Source organism: Cucumis sativus, chromosome 1 (genome assembly GCF_000004075.3).
Source record: "Cucumis sativus cultivar 9930 chromosome 1, Cucumber_9930_V3, whole genome shotgun sequence".
NCBI classification, from domain to species: Eukaryota; Viridiplantae; Streptophyta; class Magnoliopsida; order Cucurbitales; family Cucurbitaceae; genus Cucumis; species Cucumis sativus.
Genome location: NC_026655.2, coordinates 11011918 through 11030551, shown reverse-complemented (window position 1 = coordinate 11030551; position 18634 = coordinate 11011918). Strand labels below are relative to the sequence as shown.

At 35.1% G+C, this 18634-nt stretch overlaps 1 protein-coding gene across 2 annotated transcripts in view; it reads left to right on the top strand.

The window, feature by feature from the left end:
* The first annotated feature begins 446 nt into the window (after window positions 1–446).
* The window catches only part of LOC101214549 (sister chromatid cohesion protein PDS5 homolog A), a 34822-nt gene continuing 16634 nt past the window's right edge, over window positions 447–18634 (top strand). Inside the window, exons 1-22 of one of the 2 annotated variants that reach the window (XM_011656465.2) lie at window positions 447–831; window positions 2195–2398; window positions 2495–2676; window positions 5213–5339; window positions 5427–5645; window positions 7702–7918; window positions 9092–9237; window positions 9334–9479; window positions 10392–10541; window positions 11645–11693; window positions 11773–11964; window positions 12730–12912; window positions 14219–14373; window positions 14449–14575; window positions 14685–14834; window positions 14920–14979; window positions 15150–15286; window positions 15398–15515; window positions 15694–15828; window positions 15951–16147; window positions 17538–17694; window positions 17811–17957. In XM_011656465.2, coding sequence (XP_011654767.2) covers window positions 739–831; window positions 2195–2398; window positions 2495–2676; window positions 5213–5339; window positions 5427–5645; window positions 7702–7918; window positions 9092–9237; window positions 9334–9479; window positions 10392–10541; window positions 11645–11693; window positions 11773–11964; window positions 12730–12912; window positions 14219–14373; window positions 14449–14575; window positions 14685–14834; window positions 14920–14979; window positions 15150–15286; window positions 15398–15515; window positions 15694–15828; window positions 15951–16147; window positions 17538–17694; window positions 17811–17957 — 3291 coding nt within the window. In that variant the 5' untranslated portion in view covers window positions 447–738. The remainder of the gene's footprint in view (window positions 832–2194; window positions 2399–2494; window positions 2677–5212; window positions 5340–5426; window positions 5646–7701; window positions 7919–9091; window positions 9238–9333; window positions 9480–10391; window positions 10542–11644; window positions 11694–11772; window positions 11965–12729; window positions 12913–14218; window positions 14374–14448; window positions 14576–14684; window positions 14835–14919; window positions 14980–15149; window positions 15287–15397; window positions 15516–15693; window positions 15829–15950; window positions 16148–17537; window positions 17695–17810; window positions 17958–18634) is intronic. The other variant, XM_011656467.2, reaches the window with a different exon arrangement.

Below are 18634 nucleotides of genomic sequence, written 5' to 3'. Positions count from 1 at the left end.
AAATATTTTGATAGTTTGTTATATTTTTGAAAAAACTCCAAACAAAAACAGTAATCCCTAAGCACAAATTCTGAAGAGTTTAAAAAAGCATTAGATGGCTCGACATATAAACTCAACTCTATACTTCCAACATGGACACATAAAGTCGGACGAAACAACTCTTCATCCGTAAACATAGACATATGAACTATCTAATATATGAACTCCACATATCTTATATTAACTCAGTACCCACACAATTCCTTTGTTAGAAGAAAAATAGAGATAAAATTATGGTGAAAGGTAAAGAGAGAAGTAAAAGGAGGAAGGTGGAGGAAGCGAGAGAAATTGGTAATTAGAATTTGGAAGTTTTTAAGTTAAACTAAAAAAAATAGTGGGTGCGTTATAGTTGAGAGAGCGAGAGCGAGGATATTTGTAGTTCGTCAAAAAAGAAAGAAAGAAACTAAAAAAGCTTATTTCGCATTCTGTCTTTGCCCCGATACCCACTGAGAGACAGAACCGAAGAGAGCGGGACGAAGAAAGAGAGAGAAAATCAAGAGAGACAGAGAGAGAAAATCAAGAGAGACAGAGCGAGTTTCATAGTTCCACTCTTCTTCTTTTTCTTCAAACTAGTAACCCTCTTCCTTCTTCCTTCTTCTTCTTCTTCTTCTTCAATCTCTATTCCCCTTTTGACTTTCCATGACTCACTCCCTGTTATTTTGAGATTTAGAAACGATTCTGTTTCTTTCACCCTTCCCCATGGCTCATAAGCTTCAGCAACAGCTCAAGGAGGTGGGATCCAAGCTCCAGACTCCACCTGCCACTAAAGATGCTCTCATTAAACTCTTGAAGGTACCCATTTCCTCTAATTCTGCTTCTCTTTCTGTTTCTCTTTCACCTCCTCTTCTTACTCCACTTTTATTTTCTTCTTAGCTTTTGAGCCAAATTCACGTTTTTTCTTCCTCTGTTTCGATGAGGATAAAGAGCTGAGGTGGAATTTGTCTTTTCAATTTGGGGTTTTGGGTTTTGTTTTGTGGAATTTGGATGTGTTGCTTCCGGTAATTGAAGCTTTAAATCTTGTTTCTCCTCATCAAGCGTTTGTTTTGTTTGTTTTAAGAGTGAGCATTTTCGACTTCTGGGTTTTGATTTTTGTACTGAATTGTAATGGGGAATTCTTGAGAAGTCTGCTCTGTAGTCAAAATTCTTCACAGTCGTGTTTTCATTTCTGGGGATTGGGCTAGATTATGCTAGATAAGTGCTCTTGATTGATTTTTCTCAAAGTTTTTTTTTCTTAGCTGTCTCTTTCCACAATTAGCGAAAAGTAAATATATTGACCAAACAGTTTCTCATTGAGCTCTTGAAGTTTTGATTCAGTAGGATCTAGGTTTTTCGACTGAAAATGTGTCCGATTTTATGGGGATGTAATGCATGCATGTTGCCAGTGTGTCGCTTGTCTTCAAAAGTCTTATGAAATGTTCAACTATTGTATACTCTCAAGTCAAAACTACTCAACTCAATTGACACTTGATGGAAATTTTATGCTAATTCCCATTGAGTTTGACTACTCTCTCCTCTATTATCTCGAAATAATTTTATTGAAAGGAGAGACAACGAGTTCACACCAATTTACGTGGAAACCCGAGTACCGGGAGAAAAACCACGATTGTTTGTGTTGTTATTATTTTCTAATGAATAAAGCAATAGGTACAAGGGAGAATAAATAGAGTACACAATGGAATAAAAAAGGAAAAGATTTAGGAAAATAAGGAATACATTCCCATAATCTTTCCATAATTATTCTAGGATTCTAACAAGGAAAAAGCCTAGAAAAAAAGGAAAGAATTCTAACAAATTTATCTCACCTTGTCATATTTTGAGCAATAACAACCCATTCTTTTGATGAACCCACCATGCTAAATTTTGTTGTTGAGGAAGATGGGGCTGTTAGGTCAATTTCCGGAAGAGTTATGCACGTGATGTTAATAATTATGTCTCATACAAGCATTTACCCTCTTTCGCTCCAGATTTTCAACTGTCCATATATAATAGTTTACTCCTACTCTCTACCGTTAGCTGCCAAAACCAGCAGTTTATTGTGTCCTTACTCGGCAACCCAGGGATTGAAGAATATGAAACATAGTTATTACTTACATTGATTCTTTCTAAGCCTGCTATATATTTTATGTCTCATAATTTGCTGTATTTCAATTTGCAGCAAGCTGTAGGATACCTTTCTGAGTTGGATCAGTCGCCATCAGCTTCAATTTTGGAGTCAATGCAACCATTTATCGATGCAATTATCAAGCCGGAATTACTTCAACACCAAGATAGAGATGTGAAACTTCTAGTTGCAACGTGTATTTGTGAAATAACACGAATAACAGCCCCTGAAGCTCCTTATACGGATGATGTTTTAAAGGTAATATAATTATCAATGGAACTGGATTGTGTAATTATTAAATCTGATTTATTAGGTTACTATGCGGTGGTTTGACTTGAGCCCATCTTCTTGCAGGATATCTTTCACTTGATAGTGGGCACTTTCAGTGGATTAAATGATACTACTGGTCCTTCATTTGGTAGGAGAGTTGTCATTTTGGAGACACTTGCTAAGTATAGGTCGTGTGTTGTAATGTTGGACCTTGATTGTGATGATCTGGTCAATGAAATGTTTGGCACCTTTCTTGCCGTTGCGAGGTTAGTTTAATTGAGTAGTTTTGATGGACTCTTGTACCAAAAGTGATAATAATCATAGTATGCATCCAGAGTACACGATTCAATTGGTCCAATAATGATACTTGACACGTGTTCTCTATGTAAGTTATGTTCAACAGGGTTAAGCATCACATATTCATTAACAATTATTCTAATAGCACGTAAAAAAAGTTCACTTATTGCTTTATTGGTTCTATGTAGTTATCCACCGAATGGCTAAACTGTGTCTAATATCTTAAGGTTTATTGATAGTTCCCAAAACAGTTCACATTCTCAAGAAGATACAAGTGTTTGTCTGGAGCATGGGTGGGTAGTTCGTCATTAGCTGATCAAGATTGTATTTAGTAGAAAATAAGTTATAGCAGAGAGAAGGCATAAATACCTAATAAAGAGGATGATAGTGATACTTGGTAGTTTATAGAAATCACAAATCAGATAATGAGCATCTTTCTTTAAATCCTATAAAAATGATATAAGAGAAGTCGATCTTCTGGAATGGTAAAATATGGAAATGTGCTTGGACGCAGTGAAAGAGAAGTTGGTGGGATTTAATGATTATTATCTAGAAATTGAGATGGTCTTCTCAGAGATATTATCGGCGGCTTCAACATGAGCACAATGACAATTCTGATCCTTATTTATACCTGCTATCATATTGCATATGATCCAACTTTTGACGATAATAATGTACAATGTGGGCATTGAGTATTAAAAATACCCCCAAAGATATCTTTCCTTCTTTGTATTCAAACTTGAAGTTTAAACCCCACAAGAGGAATATTGGGTTGAAGTAGACAACTTATCTGTGAGTTATCTTATCAAATATCTGATTCAGTATTCAATGTTTCTGGTGAGAAAAAGGTTTCGAGACTCTATGGGATGTGTAGAAGCATTGTGACGTGCAAACTCTTACTTGGCTTGTTTTTTTTTTAAGGGAATTATTCAAAATCTATGGTCCACACTTGGACTGTAGCACCATGGGCAAATGAGGCAGTCAATTGTGCAGTTTTAACCCCCTTTAGAAGCTTTTATTCAAGTTTTCAATCTACAAAAAAAGCTTCATTTAGTGCAAGGACACCTATGTAACTCCTTCAATAAAGCTTGATTTCTATAAAACAGACATGCTTTTATAGTAGTTTCAACATCTCCCTTGCAGTACAACCAGTTAATTCCGCCTATTAGTGTTTATAGCCATGACTCTCTCCCACGATTCCTTGTGAGGCCCACACTATATCATCGATTTCAGGTGCAACGTGGTCATGACACTACTAGTAGAGTTATGGCTCGAAGAAATCAGCGAGTCTTCCATGATAAATCTGCAAGCTGGAATGATAGCCTTGAGTTTCGCCCCTTAAATGCCTTGTCATGGGTTTCTTTACCCAAAGCTGTTCAAGAGTATTCCCGTCAAGAGATACAATTGAATTGGCGGGCCTTCATCTTCTAAACGACACAAAGAGTCCTTTTCATGCCATCAGTGATTTCCTAAAAAGTTCAAGTGCTAGGAAGTGTATTTTTTCTATTATTATTATAAGAATGTATATTCTTAGCCTATTGGGAAAGGGTTGCTTTGGCTGTAATCCTTTCTTTACAATTAGCATTTGGGCATGATGAGGGTGCTTAGGGGGTGTCAACCTAGTTGAGATGTCTTGATGCACCTTCTAATCCTTAGGTTTTGCTCAGGTGTATCTCTCATGTACTTTGAGCTTTGGCTCTTTATTTTTATCATTAATTAATAAAGAGGTATGTTTCTGTTTCAAAAAGTTGTAAACCAATAATTACTTGAGAAAGATGCAATATTAGGAAAGCTTTGGATCTAGTAAGAAAGCTTACATTGGGAAATGTGACATTGTATACCCTCTGCATGGTATGATTTACAATTTTATGGAACTGAGTTCGCCTCAAATTTCAACCATACAGTTTCTGGGGCTAAAAGATGTAATCAAATTTGCTGCTTGCTTTGTTAATTGGTCAGTTTAAGATAAAGGTATCTATGGGCAGGTGGTCTGTGAGTCAAATCTTGTCCCAGTTAAGAAATACTTTGGGGTCTAACTAACACCCTTCTGCTTTGGGACTGATGAATTTCTACCATGGAAACCACAATTTTTTTTTTCTTTGTAAAGGAAAGGTTAATGTTCATTTCTATTACATGATGATATAGGAAGTTGGGAACCTTTTGAAACCTTCCTTTTCTAGCGTTTATTGAGACGTTATCTTTGAATCCCATCATTTTGTTTTGCTGGTTATAGAATTGTAAAAAATGCAAAAGATTCTTATCTGTTGGTTGTCTGGTTGGTTCCAAATGACATTTGTCTGTTTATGTTTTCACAAGTAGATAACTAGCCTCAATTGTCAATATTATTTGCAGTTATAATTTGTTAGAGTTCTAACGTATGTGCTACAATTTTTCTAAAAAAATATCTTTCGTCTTTATTTTCTTTGCTTTTTTGTGCATAAGAATTTTTTGTTTTCTTCATTTCAAGACATTTTCCATGCACCTAATTATAACTGGCCAACACAGGGAGGATCATCCTGAAAGTGTTCTCTCGTCGATGCAAACTATAATGGTTGTTCTCTTGGAGGAGAGTGAGGACATTAGAGAGGAGCTCTTATTTACTCTATTATCAACTTTAGGTCGCAATAAAAGTGTAAGTATCCTTCTTACCAGGACATGCAATTTTCTTGATATGCACTTACACTATTACAGAAATGATGCTTCATGATCTGAATTCCAGAATGTTTCTTCGGCTGCAAGGAAGCTTGCTATGAATGTCATACAGAATTCTGCTGGAAAACTTGAAGCTGCTGTAAAACAGTTTCTTGTAACTTCAATGTCAGGGGAAAACAAACCGCCATATAATCTGATCGACTACCATGAAGTTATTTATGACATATATCGCTGTGCCCCGCAGATCCTTTCAGGAATTGCTGCATACCTCATAGGAGAGTTACTGGTAAGTCTGTTGGTGACTCACTTATCTGTTTATCTCAGTGGTTTGTAGCCGTGGGGGGGACTTGGTTGAACATGATGCTTTGCTTTGAACCTCAGAATTTAGTTCTGTGCTTCACATGCCTATACTGTTAGGGAGTTTTCGGGGTGCTGAGTTGGTGGTTTTTATAATCGTATTATTATAGTATGTGGGTTTAATGGTCTCTATATCAAAATAGTCTGTGTTTGAGGTACATATTAGTTTAGTCTATGTTTGGGGTATGCAATATTTTAGTCTGGGTAGGACATAGTAAACACTGTAACAAAGAGGAAAAAATGAATGATTAGGAAATAGAAACACTGTACCAAATAGTAAACATGGTAATTCCATGAATTTGAAGTATTGATACTATAGTTAATTGTAGGTTATAATGGTCAGAACTATTGGAGCCCTAAACATGGTAGTCCACTCCACCCACTTGAAGTTGGGGCCCAGACAACTCCTAAGTGACAATTCAAACAAGATCATTAATTTTGTAGCAAGTGTGTTGGTGATTTCATATGTGGAATAGTATATTAATTATTGTAATATCATGCCATAAAGGCTTTGTCGAGTATGTTTGCTTGCTTGAACATAACTGTAAATGATAGGCTCTAAAACACTTTTGGTCCTTGGAGTTGCAATTTAGTTCTAGACTTTGATTTTCAATGATTTAGTTCCTTGCCATTTCAAATTTTTTTTCTTAAATTAAGCCTTACATCATTGCACAAGTAAAGATTGAGCTAGAATGATTTAGAGTAAAAATGGTGGGTTTTTCTGAAGATTTTTATCATACAATAGGATAGTAGGATGTGGCCAGAAGCATTTCTTCCACCCTTTCTTACTAGGGGTCAACCGTTGACCAAATGTGGGAATAATCCATCAAATCACTATATTGAAGAAACTTTTGATTTCATATGGAATACGTGTGAATGTTGTTTTGTATGCCTTGGAAACTTTTAGGGAGTTATGGATTATGGAGGCTTGTATTGCAGTGAAAGTCTACATTTATTTAGATATGGTTGGTTCTGCTCTTGAAATGATTATTTTGCCTCTGTTGTTGGGTGGTGGCAGATTTAGTCTTTCTAGCTAAAGGGTATCTCTATTAGGCACGGTTGCTATCCTATAAAATGTGCCTCTTGTAGGATCATGGTGCTCATTAGGGAAATTGCATCATAGTTGGGGACTTCAGCATCAATCATTAATCCTGTGTAAGATCTTGGAGCTATTAATCGTATGAGATGTCTGAGAGACCCTAATAGATTAGTTGAATACTTTCCTCTGTTGATATTCCATTTGGTAATGGTATTGCCTCATCCTAAATGTGAGAGAGGGACACTCACTTGAAGATCACTGGTTGTTTACTTACCAACAAGTGGATAACCAAATCTCAAACCACCCTGGCCTAGAGCAAAGTGGGACACCAAAGTGCAATAAGTTTTACCTAAAAATGTTTTCGGACAAAGTGGAAGGACTTCTATCATAAAAGGCAGAATTCTTACCCCTTCCCATACAACCCCACCAATTTTCTTTCAGTTTTCAAGATTCCTTATCAATTAACATCAACTGAAGGGAATGAGATTATTGCTTGTCAATGTGCTTTCAGTGCTATAATCAATTTTACGGTTAGAGAGATCTGAAAAAGCAAGAAAAATAGTAACACCCTCACCAGAAATGTGAAATAAGGACTTTCCATATTTGCGAATAACTTTTATGTTTAATTTTTCAACAAGCAAGTTACTGTTGAGCTGTAGTAGTTTGTGTTTCTTGTCAAGAAGAGGGGAAAAAGAAAGAATAGAAAGAAAGGGCAGAGAGGAAGGTATTCGGAATGCCTTATGTTTCTGTACATGCACACTAAAATATATATACTTGTTTCAATCGGAAATTGAGAATATTAAATATGTATTCTAGATTGTTAATTACTTTCTAATGACCTTACTTGAACAGGATCTGTTCTATAGGTTGTACATCTGTGTCCTTGAATTTTAAGGAGATTGTTAATTACTTTCTATTCTTTATCCATATTGAAAAATATCTGCAGACTGATCAGCTGGATACTCGTCTAAAGGCTGTTGGATTGGTTGGAGATCTGTTTTCTCTTCCTGGATCTTCTATGTCTGAAGTTTTTCAGCCAGTTTTCTCTGAGTTTCTAAAAAGACTGACAGATAGAATTGTTGAGGTTCGTATGTCTGTCCTAGTGCATGTGAAGAGCTGTCTACTATCGAATCCTCTTAGAGATGAAGCATCTGAAATCATTTGTAAGCAATACATTTTCTTCCTTTCTACTCTATGTTTATCCATTTTACTTTTTCTTCCTTTGTTTTTCTGTTTTTTATTATTTATTTTTCTTTTTTTTGGGGGGGGGGGGGGGGGTCAATAAAAGCTTTATATATGGAAAGTTATAACCTAGATGGAAAAGCTTCCTTACTCTACAAACGGGACAAATTTCATAAAGGAGCTTTTTATTAATCAGGATGGATAGAAAAGATGGATGGATTACAGAACTTGTTAGTGTTTGAAGCCCAAAAGGAAAATATAAACAGTTGAACATGAGTATAACTCAAATGAAATAAAATATGTCCAAGGCCTGGAATCCCCACCTTGCATATTGGTTTAAGAAAAGAAATTATACTATTTTGCAAATTTAGGGGTGTTTGGGATAAGAAGTGGGTTATTATAGTCCTAGGTTATTAGTTGAGTTATAATAGTTTTTGTTTGGGGTGTAGATTATTTAAGTTTGGGCTATAATAGTATGTGTTTGTGGTGTAGATTGTTTTAGTTTGAGAAGAAAATAATAAACATGGTATAGAAATGAGTAAAAAAATGACGAATGTTGAATAGTAAAATCTGTAGCAAATATTAAATACGGTAGCAAATGAGGAGTTTTGAAATAGTGTTTACGGTAGCTAATTGGACATTTTTAAATAGTATCTACTGTAGCCAGAGGTAGTTATAATAGTCTTGTATAATCCTCGTCCCAAACGGCTCCTTAATGTTGGTGATTATTTATATTATTAATTTTACTGCACTAATTAACTAGCTTTTGAGTTGATTGGTGGTTTAACGTATACCAATGTAGGAGGCCCTCTCTTTGAAATCCCATAATAAATAGTTCTTTTGCAAGGAGGATTCTAATTCTTCCTTCCTTGCCCTGAGGTTGTTTCCTTTTTATTTTCCTGATACAAATACTTCTCCAGTTTCTTATAGAAAAGAGCAAAACAAAAATTTGTTGATGTCATTACTTTTCCATTAATATCAATTTCCACTTGTTGAGCCACCTTCAAATTTTCAAGTTTAAGAATGAGACGAGTGTTAAAGTATTGATGATATATGTAAATTTACCATAACCCATTTGCAAGCTTGTGGGTTGACTGGTGATTTATCAGTTGTTTACGCTGGCTGATTTCTTTTTTTTGTTTGCCCTTCCGTAGCTGCCCTTGCTGACAGGCTGTTGGACTTTGATGAAAATGTCCGAAAACAAGTTGTTGCTGTAATTTGTGATGTGGCATGCCTTTCCTTGAATGCAATTCCACTCGATACTATTAAGCTTGTTGCTGAGCGTCTTCGAGACAAATCTGTACATCATTTATTATTGCTATTTAAACTTATGTGGTGACTATCACGATTATTCATGATGAATTCCGATGGTTTTTCTTGTTCTCTGCATATGCAGCTGCTTGTTAAAAAATATACTATGGAGAGGCTAGCTGAGATATACATGGTCTATTCTGTGAAATCTTCTGTTGAATCAACCAATCCTGACGATTTCACCTGGATTCCTGGGAGGATTTTGAGATGCTTTTATGACAAGGATTTCAGGTAAGTGAAGTGTATTGTCTAACAACATAAGATGCAAATAGTTTACGATCTATTTTTTAATTTTTCAGGAAAGTGTGGTAGTTTAACCTAGCTCTACATTTAGATTCCAATTTGTTAAAATTGAGATGTCTTCATATTCCCAATTTAGTTTGTTACTGTTTTGTTTTGTTTTCTTCGTTTTTTCTTTTCTTTCAGGTCTGTATTAAAAAACATAAATATTGTTTTGGACCACTACTTTAAATTATGTTCTTGAGACTTTCATGATGACATGTCTTTTACAAGTGCCAGTAGCTGAAAGGTGGAGCCAGTCTTGTAATGCTAAGGAAACCAAAAGTTTGTGAACTACAGAATCAAAATAAATTGAGAAACAGAAGTTTCAAGCTGTGACAATTATTGTTAACTTCATATTTTTTTGAAACAGAAACAAATTGATATAATGAGAAGAGACTAAGTCTGAAGATGCAAGGATAGAAAAAGGAATGAAATGTAATAAGCATAGGAAATCTGACGACTAAAAGTCATGGGTCAATAGGTGCACCTGGACATCTTAACTAGGTTGACACCGTAGCTCTCTCAATTACAAAATCCAGCCATTCAAACTAGCAAAAGAAATGCCATATTTATACTAAGATTTAAAAGCATTCCGGTTAAGACAAATATCCTGGATAGAGTAGTTTATAAAAATGTTCTCTGAGAGCACCAAGAGGATGTTAACTTCTTGTTGGATTTTCTTTGGCTCCAAATTAAATCAATTATGGGTGGACGGGTTTCTGTTTATGCAACTTTCCAGAAGCTTTGCATTTCTACCATTCCTCCGTGTATTGGATATCCATTCTTTTCTTGATTTTGTGTTGCGTGAGTGAATGGATGAGTTTGATCTCCAGTTATTGATTTTTAGATTATGATTTGCAGATCTGATGTAATTGAATCTATTCTTTGCGGGTCACTTTTCCCATCTGAGTTTCCAGTGAAGGATAGAGTTAAACATTTGCTCAAAGTCTTCTCAACATTTGACAAAGTTGAACTCAAGGCTCTGGAGAAGATTCTGGAGCAAAAACAAAGGTATGCATTTTTGAAACCAAGAATCTTAGGGCCCTGTTTGGTTTTGGGAAGGATATAAAAGACGGTTCTTTTTTTTGTTTTGGCCGTTATAAGAAACCTTTGTTTGTTTCACTGATGTACTTATCTAACTGAAATTTTATTGTCCATTATCTTTCTTGGAGATGGAATGGAACTTTTTTTTAAAAAAAAGGAAACACACTTTGCATTGAAATAATGAAAAGAGACAAAGTCTCAAAGTACAAAGTACAAGGTAGGATTAGCAGGTACACCTAGGCATCACAACTAGGTTGACACCCCCCTTAGTACCCTCATCATATCCAAAATATAGCATCAAGTATAGGAAATACATGAACTTTCAAAGTCCGGATATCAAGAGCTCGTACAAGAGCATAAACTAGTAAGAGCCTTAAAAATAGATATAAAAAAATCAAGCCCCTGACAGGATATAATGTGACTACTAAAATAAGGCTGAGCAACCAAGTCTGCGAGATATAGCTTCAAAAAGTTGAGAAGATCTACCTGCCAGTTTAGAATGATCTCTTGCAAAGAGTAGTCTTTAAATGCTTTAGACAAAGAGCAGCAGTAAGAGGTGTTTAAACGGGCAAACTCATATCGATCAAACCTAGGTGAAGTCTTGTTGTGGAAGATGCGCTGATTTCGTATAAGATGTCATTTATCCTTGGGAAATGAATAAGAGAGAGGGGAGATAAATTACTGATCAATTACTTTCTATTAATTTAATTTTAATTCCTTCAATTTATTTACTGATGATCTCATATTGATATTTTTATTGAATCTAATAATTTAAATATTTTTCCATAAGTAAAACCTGTAAAACAAATGCATACATTCAACTCCCAGATATTGATTATCTTGGATATTTGAACACAACATCCAAAAGGGAGGAAAAGCTATAGTAGGGAAGGTAAAGGAGCATTTACACCAAGATATAATCACAATAACTATAAATTCCAAAAAACAGCGGTAGGGACATTTATACTCTATGTTAACTCCCATATATTTAATATCCATACGCTTAATTTAATATTAGTGATCCAAATGGGTCGTAAGTGGAACTTTTATGCACCTCCCAAATTTTGCAGGTTGCAGCTAGAGATGCAGAGGTACTTGTCTCTTAGGCAGTTGAACAAGGTTTGTGAATATTTCATGTATGAGTTTATTTACTAATGATGGGAAGAGTTAGGGATGTTGATTGGTTAAGATGATGCAGGAAGGTGATGCTCCTGAGACTCAGAAAAAAATACTGTTCAGCTTCCGAGTCATGTCTCGGTCTTTTGCTGATCCTGCAAAATCTGAGGAAAATTTTCAGATTCTTGATCAATTGAAAGATGCCAATGTCTGGAGAATTTTGAGCAATCTTATTGATCCAAATACCAACTTCCATCAAGCTTGCAACTTGCGGGTGAGAAACGATTTACCAATAAATTTTTTAACATCTATTACTTGCTAAGCCTGGGAGGTATTTGGTCTGTGAATTGAACAGACATTAGGTCTCCATTTTGTATTTATTATTTCTGGTCTTGTGAAGATCAACTGCTCCTGTGATCCAGATTAAGAGCAAAACAATTTGGTTTTCTCAAAGGAGGTTCTGAGTCCCTGGAACTTCAATTGCAAAAGAATGCAGTAATTGGCATAGTTTTATTGTACTCTCCCTTCTCCTGTGCTCAGGCCTCAGTAAACGAAGTTTTTCTTCCAATGTGTAATTTGTTTCTTTATTCCCCTCCACTCCCCCTTTTTCTCTTTTCTAATACAAGTTAACCTTTTTTCTCTAAATAACTTCAGAGTGCTTGTGGCTGTGGCCTCTTTGAAGCCCTGAATTATTTATTGATTTTTAGTAAGCAAAAGTTTTGAATCAAAATGCGTGGAAAAAGCCTACAGAACACCTTTCCACATGGCACAAATCAAAAGATTTTCTTAGGTAGTTTATCTGAGGCAGGCCAAGTGGAAGTGACAAATACAATGGCCAACTAATCTCCACCCCTTTTATTGTGCTACTCTTTTCTACAAATTAATCTGAAAAGATTGCTTTTATGGTTGGTTTTACTTGTTTATTTTGAACTGAGAATTCCATCGGTTTTTTTTTTGTCATTTTGAGGAATCTGCATTTGCTTTAAATTCAAAGAAAAATTGAATTTAGTTTTTCTTTCTTTCTTTCTTTTTTATTCAGGATGAGTTGCTGAAAATATTGGGTGAGAAACATCGCTTGTATGATTTTCTGGACTCATTATCCGTGAAGTGTTCCTATTTACTTTTCAATAAGGAACATGTGAAAGAAATCCTTTGGGAATTGGAGATTCAAAAATCTGCTGGTAGCATGCAAGACATTAAATCTTCTATGACTATGTTAGTGGTAAAAATCCGTCATAGCTTAATCTTTCATCTTGTGACTGAAATATGCTCTTGGTGATATTTTTTTCTACTCTATTATACAATAGTCTGTGTAATTGTATTTTCTTTTGGGTGACTTTGTTTGCAAGTAATGAATGCTTGTAAGAATTGATTGTGCTTAGTTATCTGCTCAAACATGTGTTCTGATGAACTTGTACTTTCTATGTGTCAAATGATCGTGCTTAGTTATCTGCTCAAACATGTATTCTGTTTTTCTAATGTGTCAAAGGTTATGCTCAAGCTTACCCAGCTGGCTATTCTAGGTTTATTCAAAAGGATGTCATGAGTTTGATGTTGAACATGATTTCGTTCAAATTATTTCTATTGATCGTGACTTTTAGAAGGTTATTAGGAAGATCAGTTATTACAATTGAACTGTCCTTTCTGTTATATGGTTGTGGTGGTATCACTTAGTATGTTCCCGTGTACCTCTCCATGGATTGCTAGCACTTAAAACAATATACTAAGAGTCACAAAAGGTCAACTTCAGATTTTAAAACACTTCCAATGGATCTTTATATCTTATAAAAGAGAAGATATAGGGGAAGCGGGCTTTAATCTATATGCTGTGTTTTAAAATCTATCCTTCCACATGGTGTTCCCTTTCTTTAAAATTTTGTAATTGTAACTTCTTGTTTTTGGTGGTACTATCTCCTTCCCTTTTGTACTTTCTTTTGGTAATCTTATCACTAAAAAACAAAAGCTTGGTTTCCTTGGCAAAGTGAAAAGTGTTGGAAGTAATGGACAGAAAAGAATATTGCTTCAAGTACCCCATTTATCTTCTATTGAAAATTTTTGTTTAGATCCTTGCAGATAAAGTGTAATTTTGCAGACAAGCTCCTTGTTGCAATTCAATGTTCGTGGGGTATTTCTAAGGTGTACTTGATTGGTTTTTTTTTTTTGTGGATGTGTATTTGGATGATTGACTGCATGGAAGAGGTCTCTGAAAATGTGTAGTCCCATGCGTTGAATAAAACTAAGTCAAATTATTTAATTGAGGAGTTTGAGATAGAATAGTTTTCTTGAGTTTTTTATCCCTTAGATTTTGGATATGCTTTTTTTTATTACTATTATCATTATTTTCTTTTGTGATCTAGATGGTAAAACCTTTTTATAATCTGTCGTTTTGTTCTTTTTTCTCCTTAAGCTGTGTCAACTGTCCAAGGGATGTTTCACCCTGTTGGTCTCTTTTATATAACTCCATGATATGTTATTTGTTTCTCTCATAAAAAGGTCATGTTTAAATTCTCCTGGATATTCTTTTCCAGATTCTTGCACGTTTCAGTCCTGTCTTATTCAGTGGGTCTGAAGAGGAGCTAATCAATTTTCTTAAAGATGACAACGAGACAATAAAAGAAGGAATTCTGAACGTTTTAGCAAAAGCTGGTGGTACAATTCGTGAACAACTGGCTGTCTCATCTAGGTATAGAAGAGCTTACCCTGTTAGAACTTGGTTATTAAATATTATATTACTCATCTTCCTGTTATTTATCTCCAGCTCCATAGACCTTATTCTAGAGCAGCCGTGCTTAGAAGGCACTAGACGACAGGCCAAGTACGCTGTACATGCGTTGGCTGCTATAACAAAAGACGATGGGCTAAAATCACTTTCTGTTTTATACAAGGTTTGTTTCAACATTCTCATGTACCAACTAATAATCATTTTCAGAAGGATTGTTCTCATGGCAACATGAGGGTCCCTGCATAATTCAAAATTTCTTAAAAAATTTGTAGAGGCTTGTGGATATGCTTGAAGAGAAGACTCATTTGCCTGCTGTACTTCAATCTCTGGGATGTATAGCTCAGACAGCAATGCCTGTTTTTGAAACCAGAGAGAAGGAAATTGAAGAGTTTATTAAAAACCAGATTCTCAATTGTGATTCTGTAAGTTTCATCACTGGGTTCTGTCTGGTATTTCTTGATTATTACTTTATAAGTAGATTCATGTTTGCTAATGCTTCTATTTCAGGAAGTTGGAGATAATGCAAAAATCTCTTGGGAGAATAGAAGCGAGCCTTGCTTGTTAAAGGTTAGTCACTTTTGGGTTGCTTCTTTATCCCTCACTTGCGCCCACATGCGCACACACATACATATATGCAAACATTTGTGATTGAAGATAACTAACAATTACTAGTTAACATGAACTTTTGAAATTTGGTTTTTTTTCCCTCACTGGGCCTCACATTTTCTGAGAAACAGATATTTGCCATTAAGACATTGGTCAAGAGCTATTTACCTGTCAAGGATGCTCACCTCCGTCTTGGAATCAATAACCTTCTAGAGATCCTTGGTAACGTACTTGCCCATGGAGAAATATCGAAAGATATCAAATCAAGGTAGTCACATCAATACTGGAATAATTTTGATTAACATTACAGGAGTGTCTTGTATAAGAAGCCTTTGTTATATGAGGCTTGAAAGGTACTAAAGTCTTTCCTGTTTTACAGTTCAGTTGACAAAGCCCATTTAAAGCTGGCATCTGCTAAGGCAATTCTTCGACTATCTAAGCAATGGGATGATAAGATACCCATTAGTACCTTTCACTTAACCATAAAAACACCAGAGGCAAGTCCACATAAAGTTTGGCTTTCAAACTGCCATATTTTATCTTTTTAATTTCTTGATGTGGTCTGATTTCATATAAGGTAGTATGGAAACTTATTCTTGTCATTATCATGCTAAAGAAGGGGTTTGTTTGTGAATGTAAGTTTAACTGGTGCTTTTGCATGTTCTGGTATTGTAGATCACGTTTCCTCAAGCTGGGAAAGTATTCTTGAGCAAAGTTCATCAATACATAAAAGACAGAATGTTGGATGCAAAATATGCATGTGCATTCTTATTTAACATAAATGGTTCCAATCCCTCTGAGTTTGGTGAGGTAAATTACACTAGACATGATTGGAACTGTCTTTTCATTCATTAGAGAAAATACACATCTCATTGCCTCAGTTGGCTAGGATTTCAATTTTTGTTAATTTCATGTGCTATTTGAATTAACAGGAGAAACAAAATCTGGCTGATATTATTCAAATGCATCACCAAGCTAAAGCACGGCAACTGTCAATGCAATCGGAAACCAATTCAACTACAGCTTATCCGGAATACATATTGCCATACTTGGTTCATGCTCTTGCTCATTATTCATGTCCAGATGTTGATGAATGCAAGGATATCAAGGCATATGAACTAGTATATAGGTAAGCTTATATCACAATATCACTTATATTTATTCGGGTGGGGGGGGGGGTAGAAAAGACTATCTTAATGAGAAATATATATTAAAAATAGGGAGTAAAAGGTATCCTCTAAAGACATTAAGAAGCGACAAATAGCACTCAGAAAGGCTGTACCTAAGGAGCACAGACATTGACACGTGACATGGATATGACACGATACCAACCCAACGATTATGAAAAAGTAGGACATGACATGTTGGAGACACACACATATATATATACAAAAATAAAAATATGTGATGCCTATATTGGGAAATAGTACTTTTGAAAACATCAAAATAACAACCATAAAATTAATTTGTCTGACTAATACTTGATCCAAATTCTAAATAAAACTAATGGTAAAGAAAAAAAGAAAGATTTTAAAAATGAAAAATAATAGAAAAGAATAAAAAAAACAAAAACAAAAATAGATTTAATAAAATGAACAAAATAGAAGAGAAAGAAAATAAATAAAAACAAAAATTGATGACAAAAGAAAAAAAAATGGAAATAAAAGAAGAAAAAACGAAAAAAAGGAAAAAAGAAATCAGATTGCAGGGTTAATGGGTCTTCATGTGACTGCGTTTGAGGAAGGTGGAGGAACTCCACTGTGGGGTGTGGGAGCTCAGCAGCCGCAAGAAAAAGAACGGGTCCCAACCTAAAAAAACCCTAAAATAGGTTTTAAAACGATGGGCTGGGCTTGTGCTTAATGCCTCATATTTTAGTTTTTTTTTCTTAAATTTGAGGTTGCCGTGTCCTGGAGGTGTCTCCACTTCCAGCTGTGGCCAGCCGTGTCGGGACTCAGGTCATGTCCTGTCTGTCTGAAATAAAAAATTTAATAATATAATAATCGACATGCCAGCTGGTGTGTCAGGTGTCGGAGTCACTGACACTTTGGCCATTTTTGGATTGTTGGTGCTTCTTAGGGCTGTACCATCTATGCCAAAAAAATGGTCAGCAACTCTTGAGAAGAGTCCTATATTTGAAGATTCTATAATTCATTTCAAGTCAAATGACTCGTATTAAACAGCATACACTGTCACAATCAGAATCTTGTGCCTTATAATACCTTGAACCAGAAAATCCTTGAATAGGTACTTTAATGTAGGTTCAAAGCTTAGCAAAGACAACCTTAAATTTTTCAGTAAAGGGGCTGGGCGTACAGTTGTACTTATGCCCATTGGATTTTAAGTGAAGGTGTAGCCAACTGTTTTCCCTAAAAGAAAAAAATGTAAGCGTTTTATTGGATATATGTTCATTTAGTTTATCAAGACATTCTTGTAAATTCATTAGTTCTTTAAATTATCTTCAGCCATTCCATAAGATTTTTAAAATTCATATTTCCTTGGGCTCATTTTGTGTGTTTCAGGCGATTGCACCTAATCCTTTCTCTACTAGTTCATAAAGATGAAGATTTAAAGTCAGAGGCTAATAGCACCAAGGAAAAGGAAAATGTATCAACCATATTCTCCATCTTTCATAGTATTAAAAATAGTGAAGATATAGTTGATGCAACAAAGACGAAGGTTAGGATACAAATATCTTCCTGGGTTCTATAATCTCCATTCTAAATTATTTTCTTTCAAAATTAAAAGAAGACACAAACTACCACATTGAGTAATTCTGATCCTTGGTTTCTCAGATTTCATATGCAATTTGTGATCTTGGATTTTCAATCATCAAGAGATTGGGCCTGAAAGAGGATGATTTACAAGGATTGACTGCACCAGTTTCTCTGCCTTCCATGCTGTACGAAACAAAGGAAAAGAAAGGAGGAGATGTTTCTGTGGTAAGTTAAAGCAAGCCTGAAATATGTACTTCCTGATTTGGTTTAATGCATATTTTACTTCATTAATTTCGGAAAGACTTGTACTTTTTCATCAATTTAGAAGCAAATGATTTGGTCCATTTTGTTTGATGTATGAACAAAAGTAGGCAAGTGAATCTCTTGAAATTTATGTTGTAGCCAAGAAAGGACATTTTGGAGTTGTGGTAAATAGGCATGAGTATGTTATAGGTTTCACAATTCCATTCTTGTGCAATCACCTTGAGTCACAATTGTCCGTATTAAAATTATTAATATTTCTCATATTGATATCAATATCATATATTTTTTTTCGAAATTTGACTATTAGTTAAAATTGGTTTTGGAGGTAGTTTTTTATCTAGTGAGATGAAAAGTTGTTTCCAAGATATTTTGTGCGGGTGGCCTTGGCCTAGGTGGGTTTGTCAAATAACAGTTTCTTGGACTAGTGGTGTTTGTAAAGATCCCCCTCCGTAGAAAAAGGTCAAATCCTTTGGCAAGCATTTTTTTCCCTCTCTAATTTACAGAATATGTCCGTTAAAAGAATTTAGAGAGTTGAGATACTGTGAGAATTCAGTTTAGAATGCTGACACATTTCAAAGTCTCTCATGGGCTTGCTTGTCAAAAGAGTTTCAGAAGTCTTTTGAGATGAAAATAGAGAG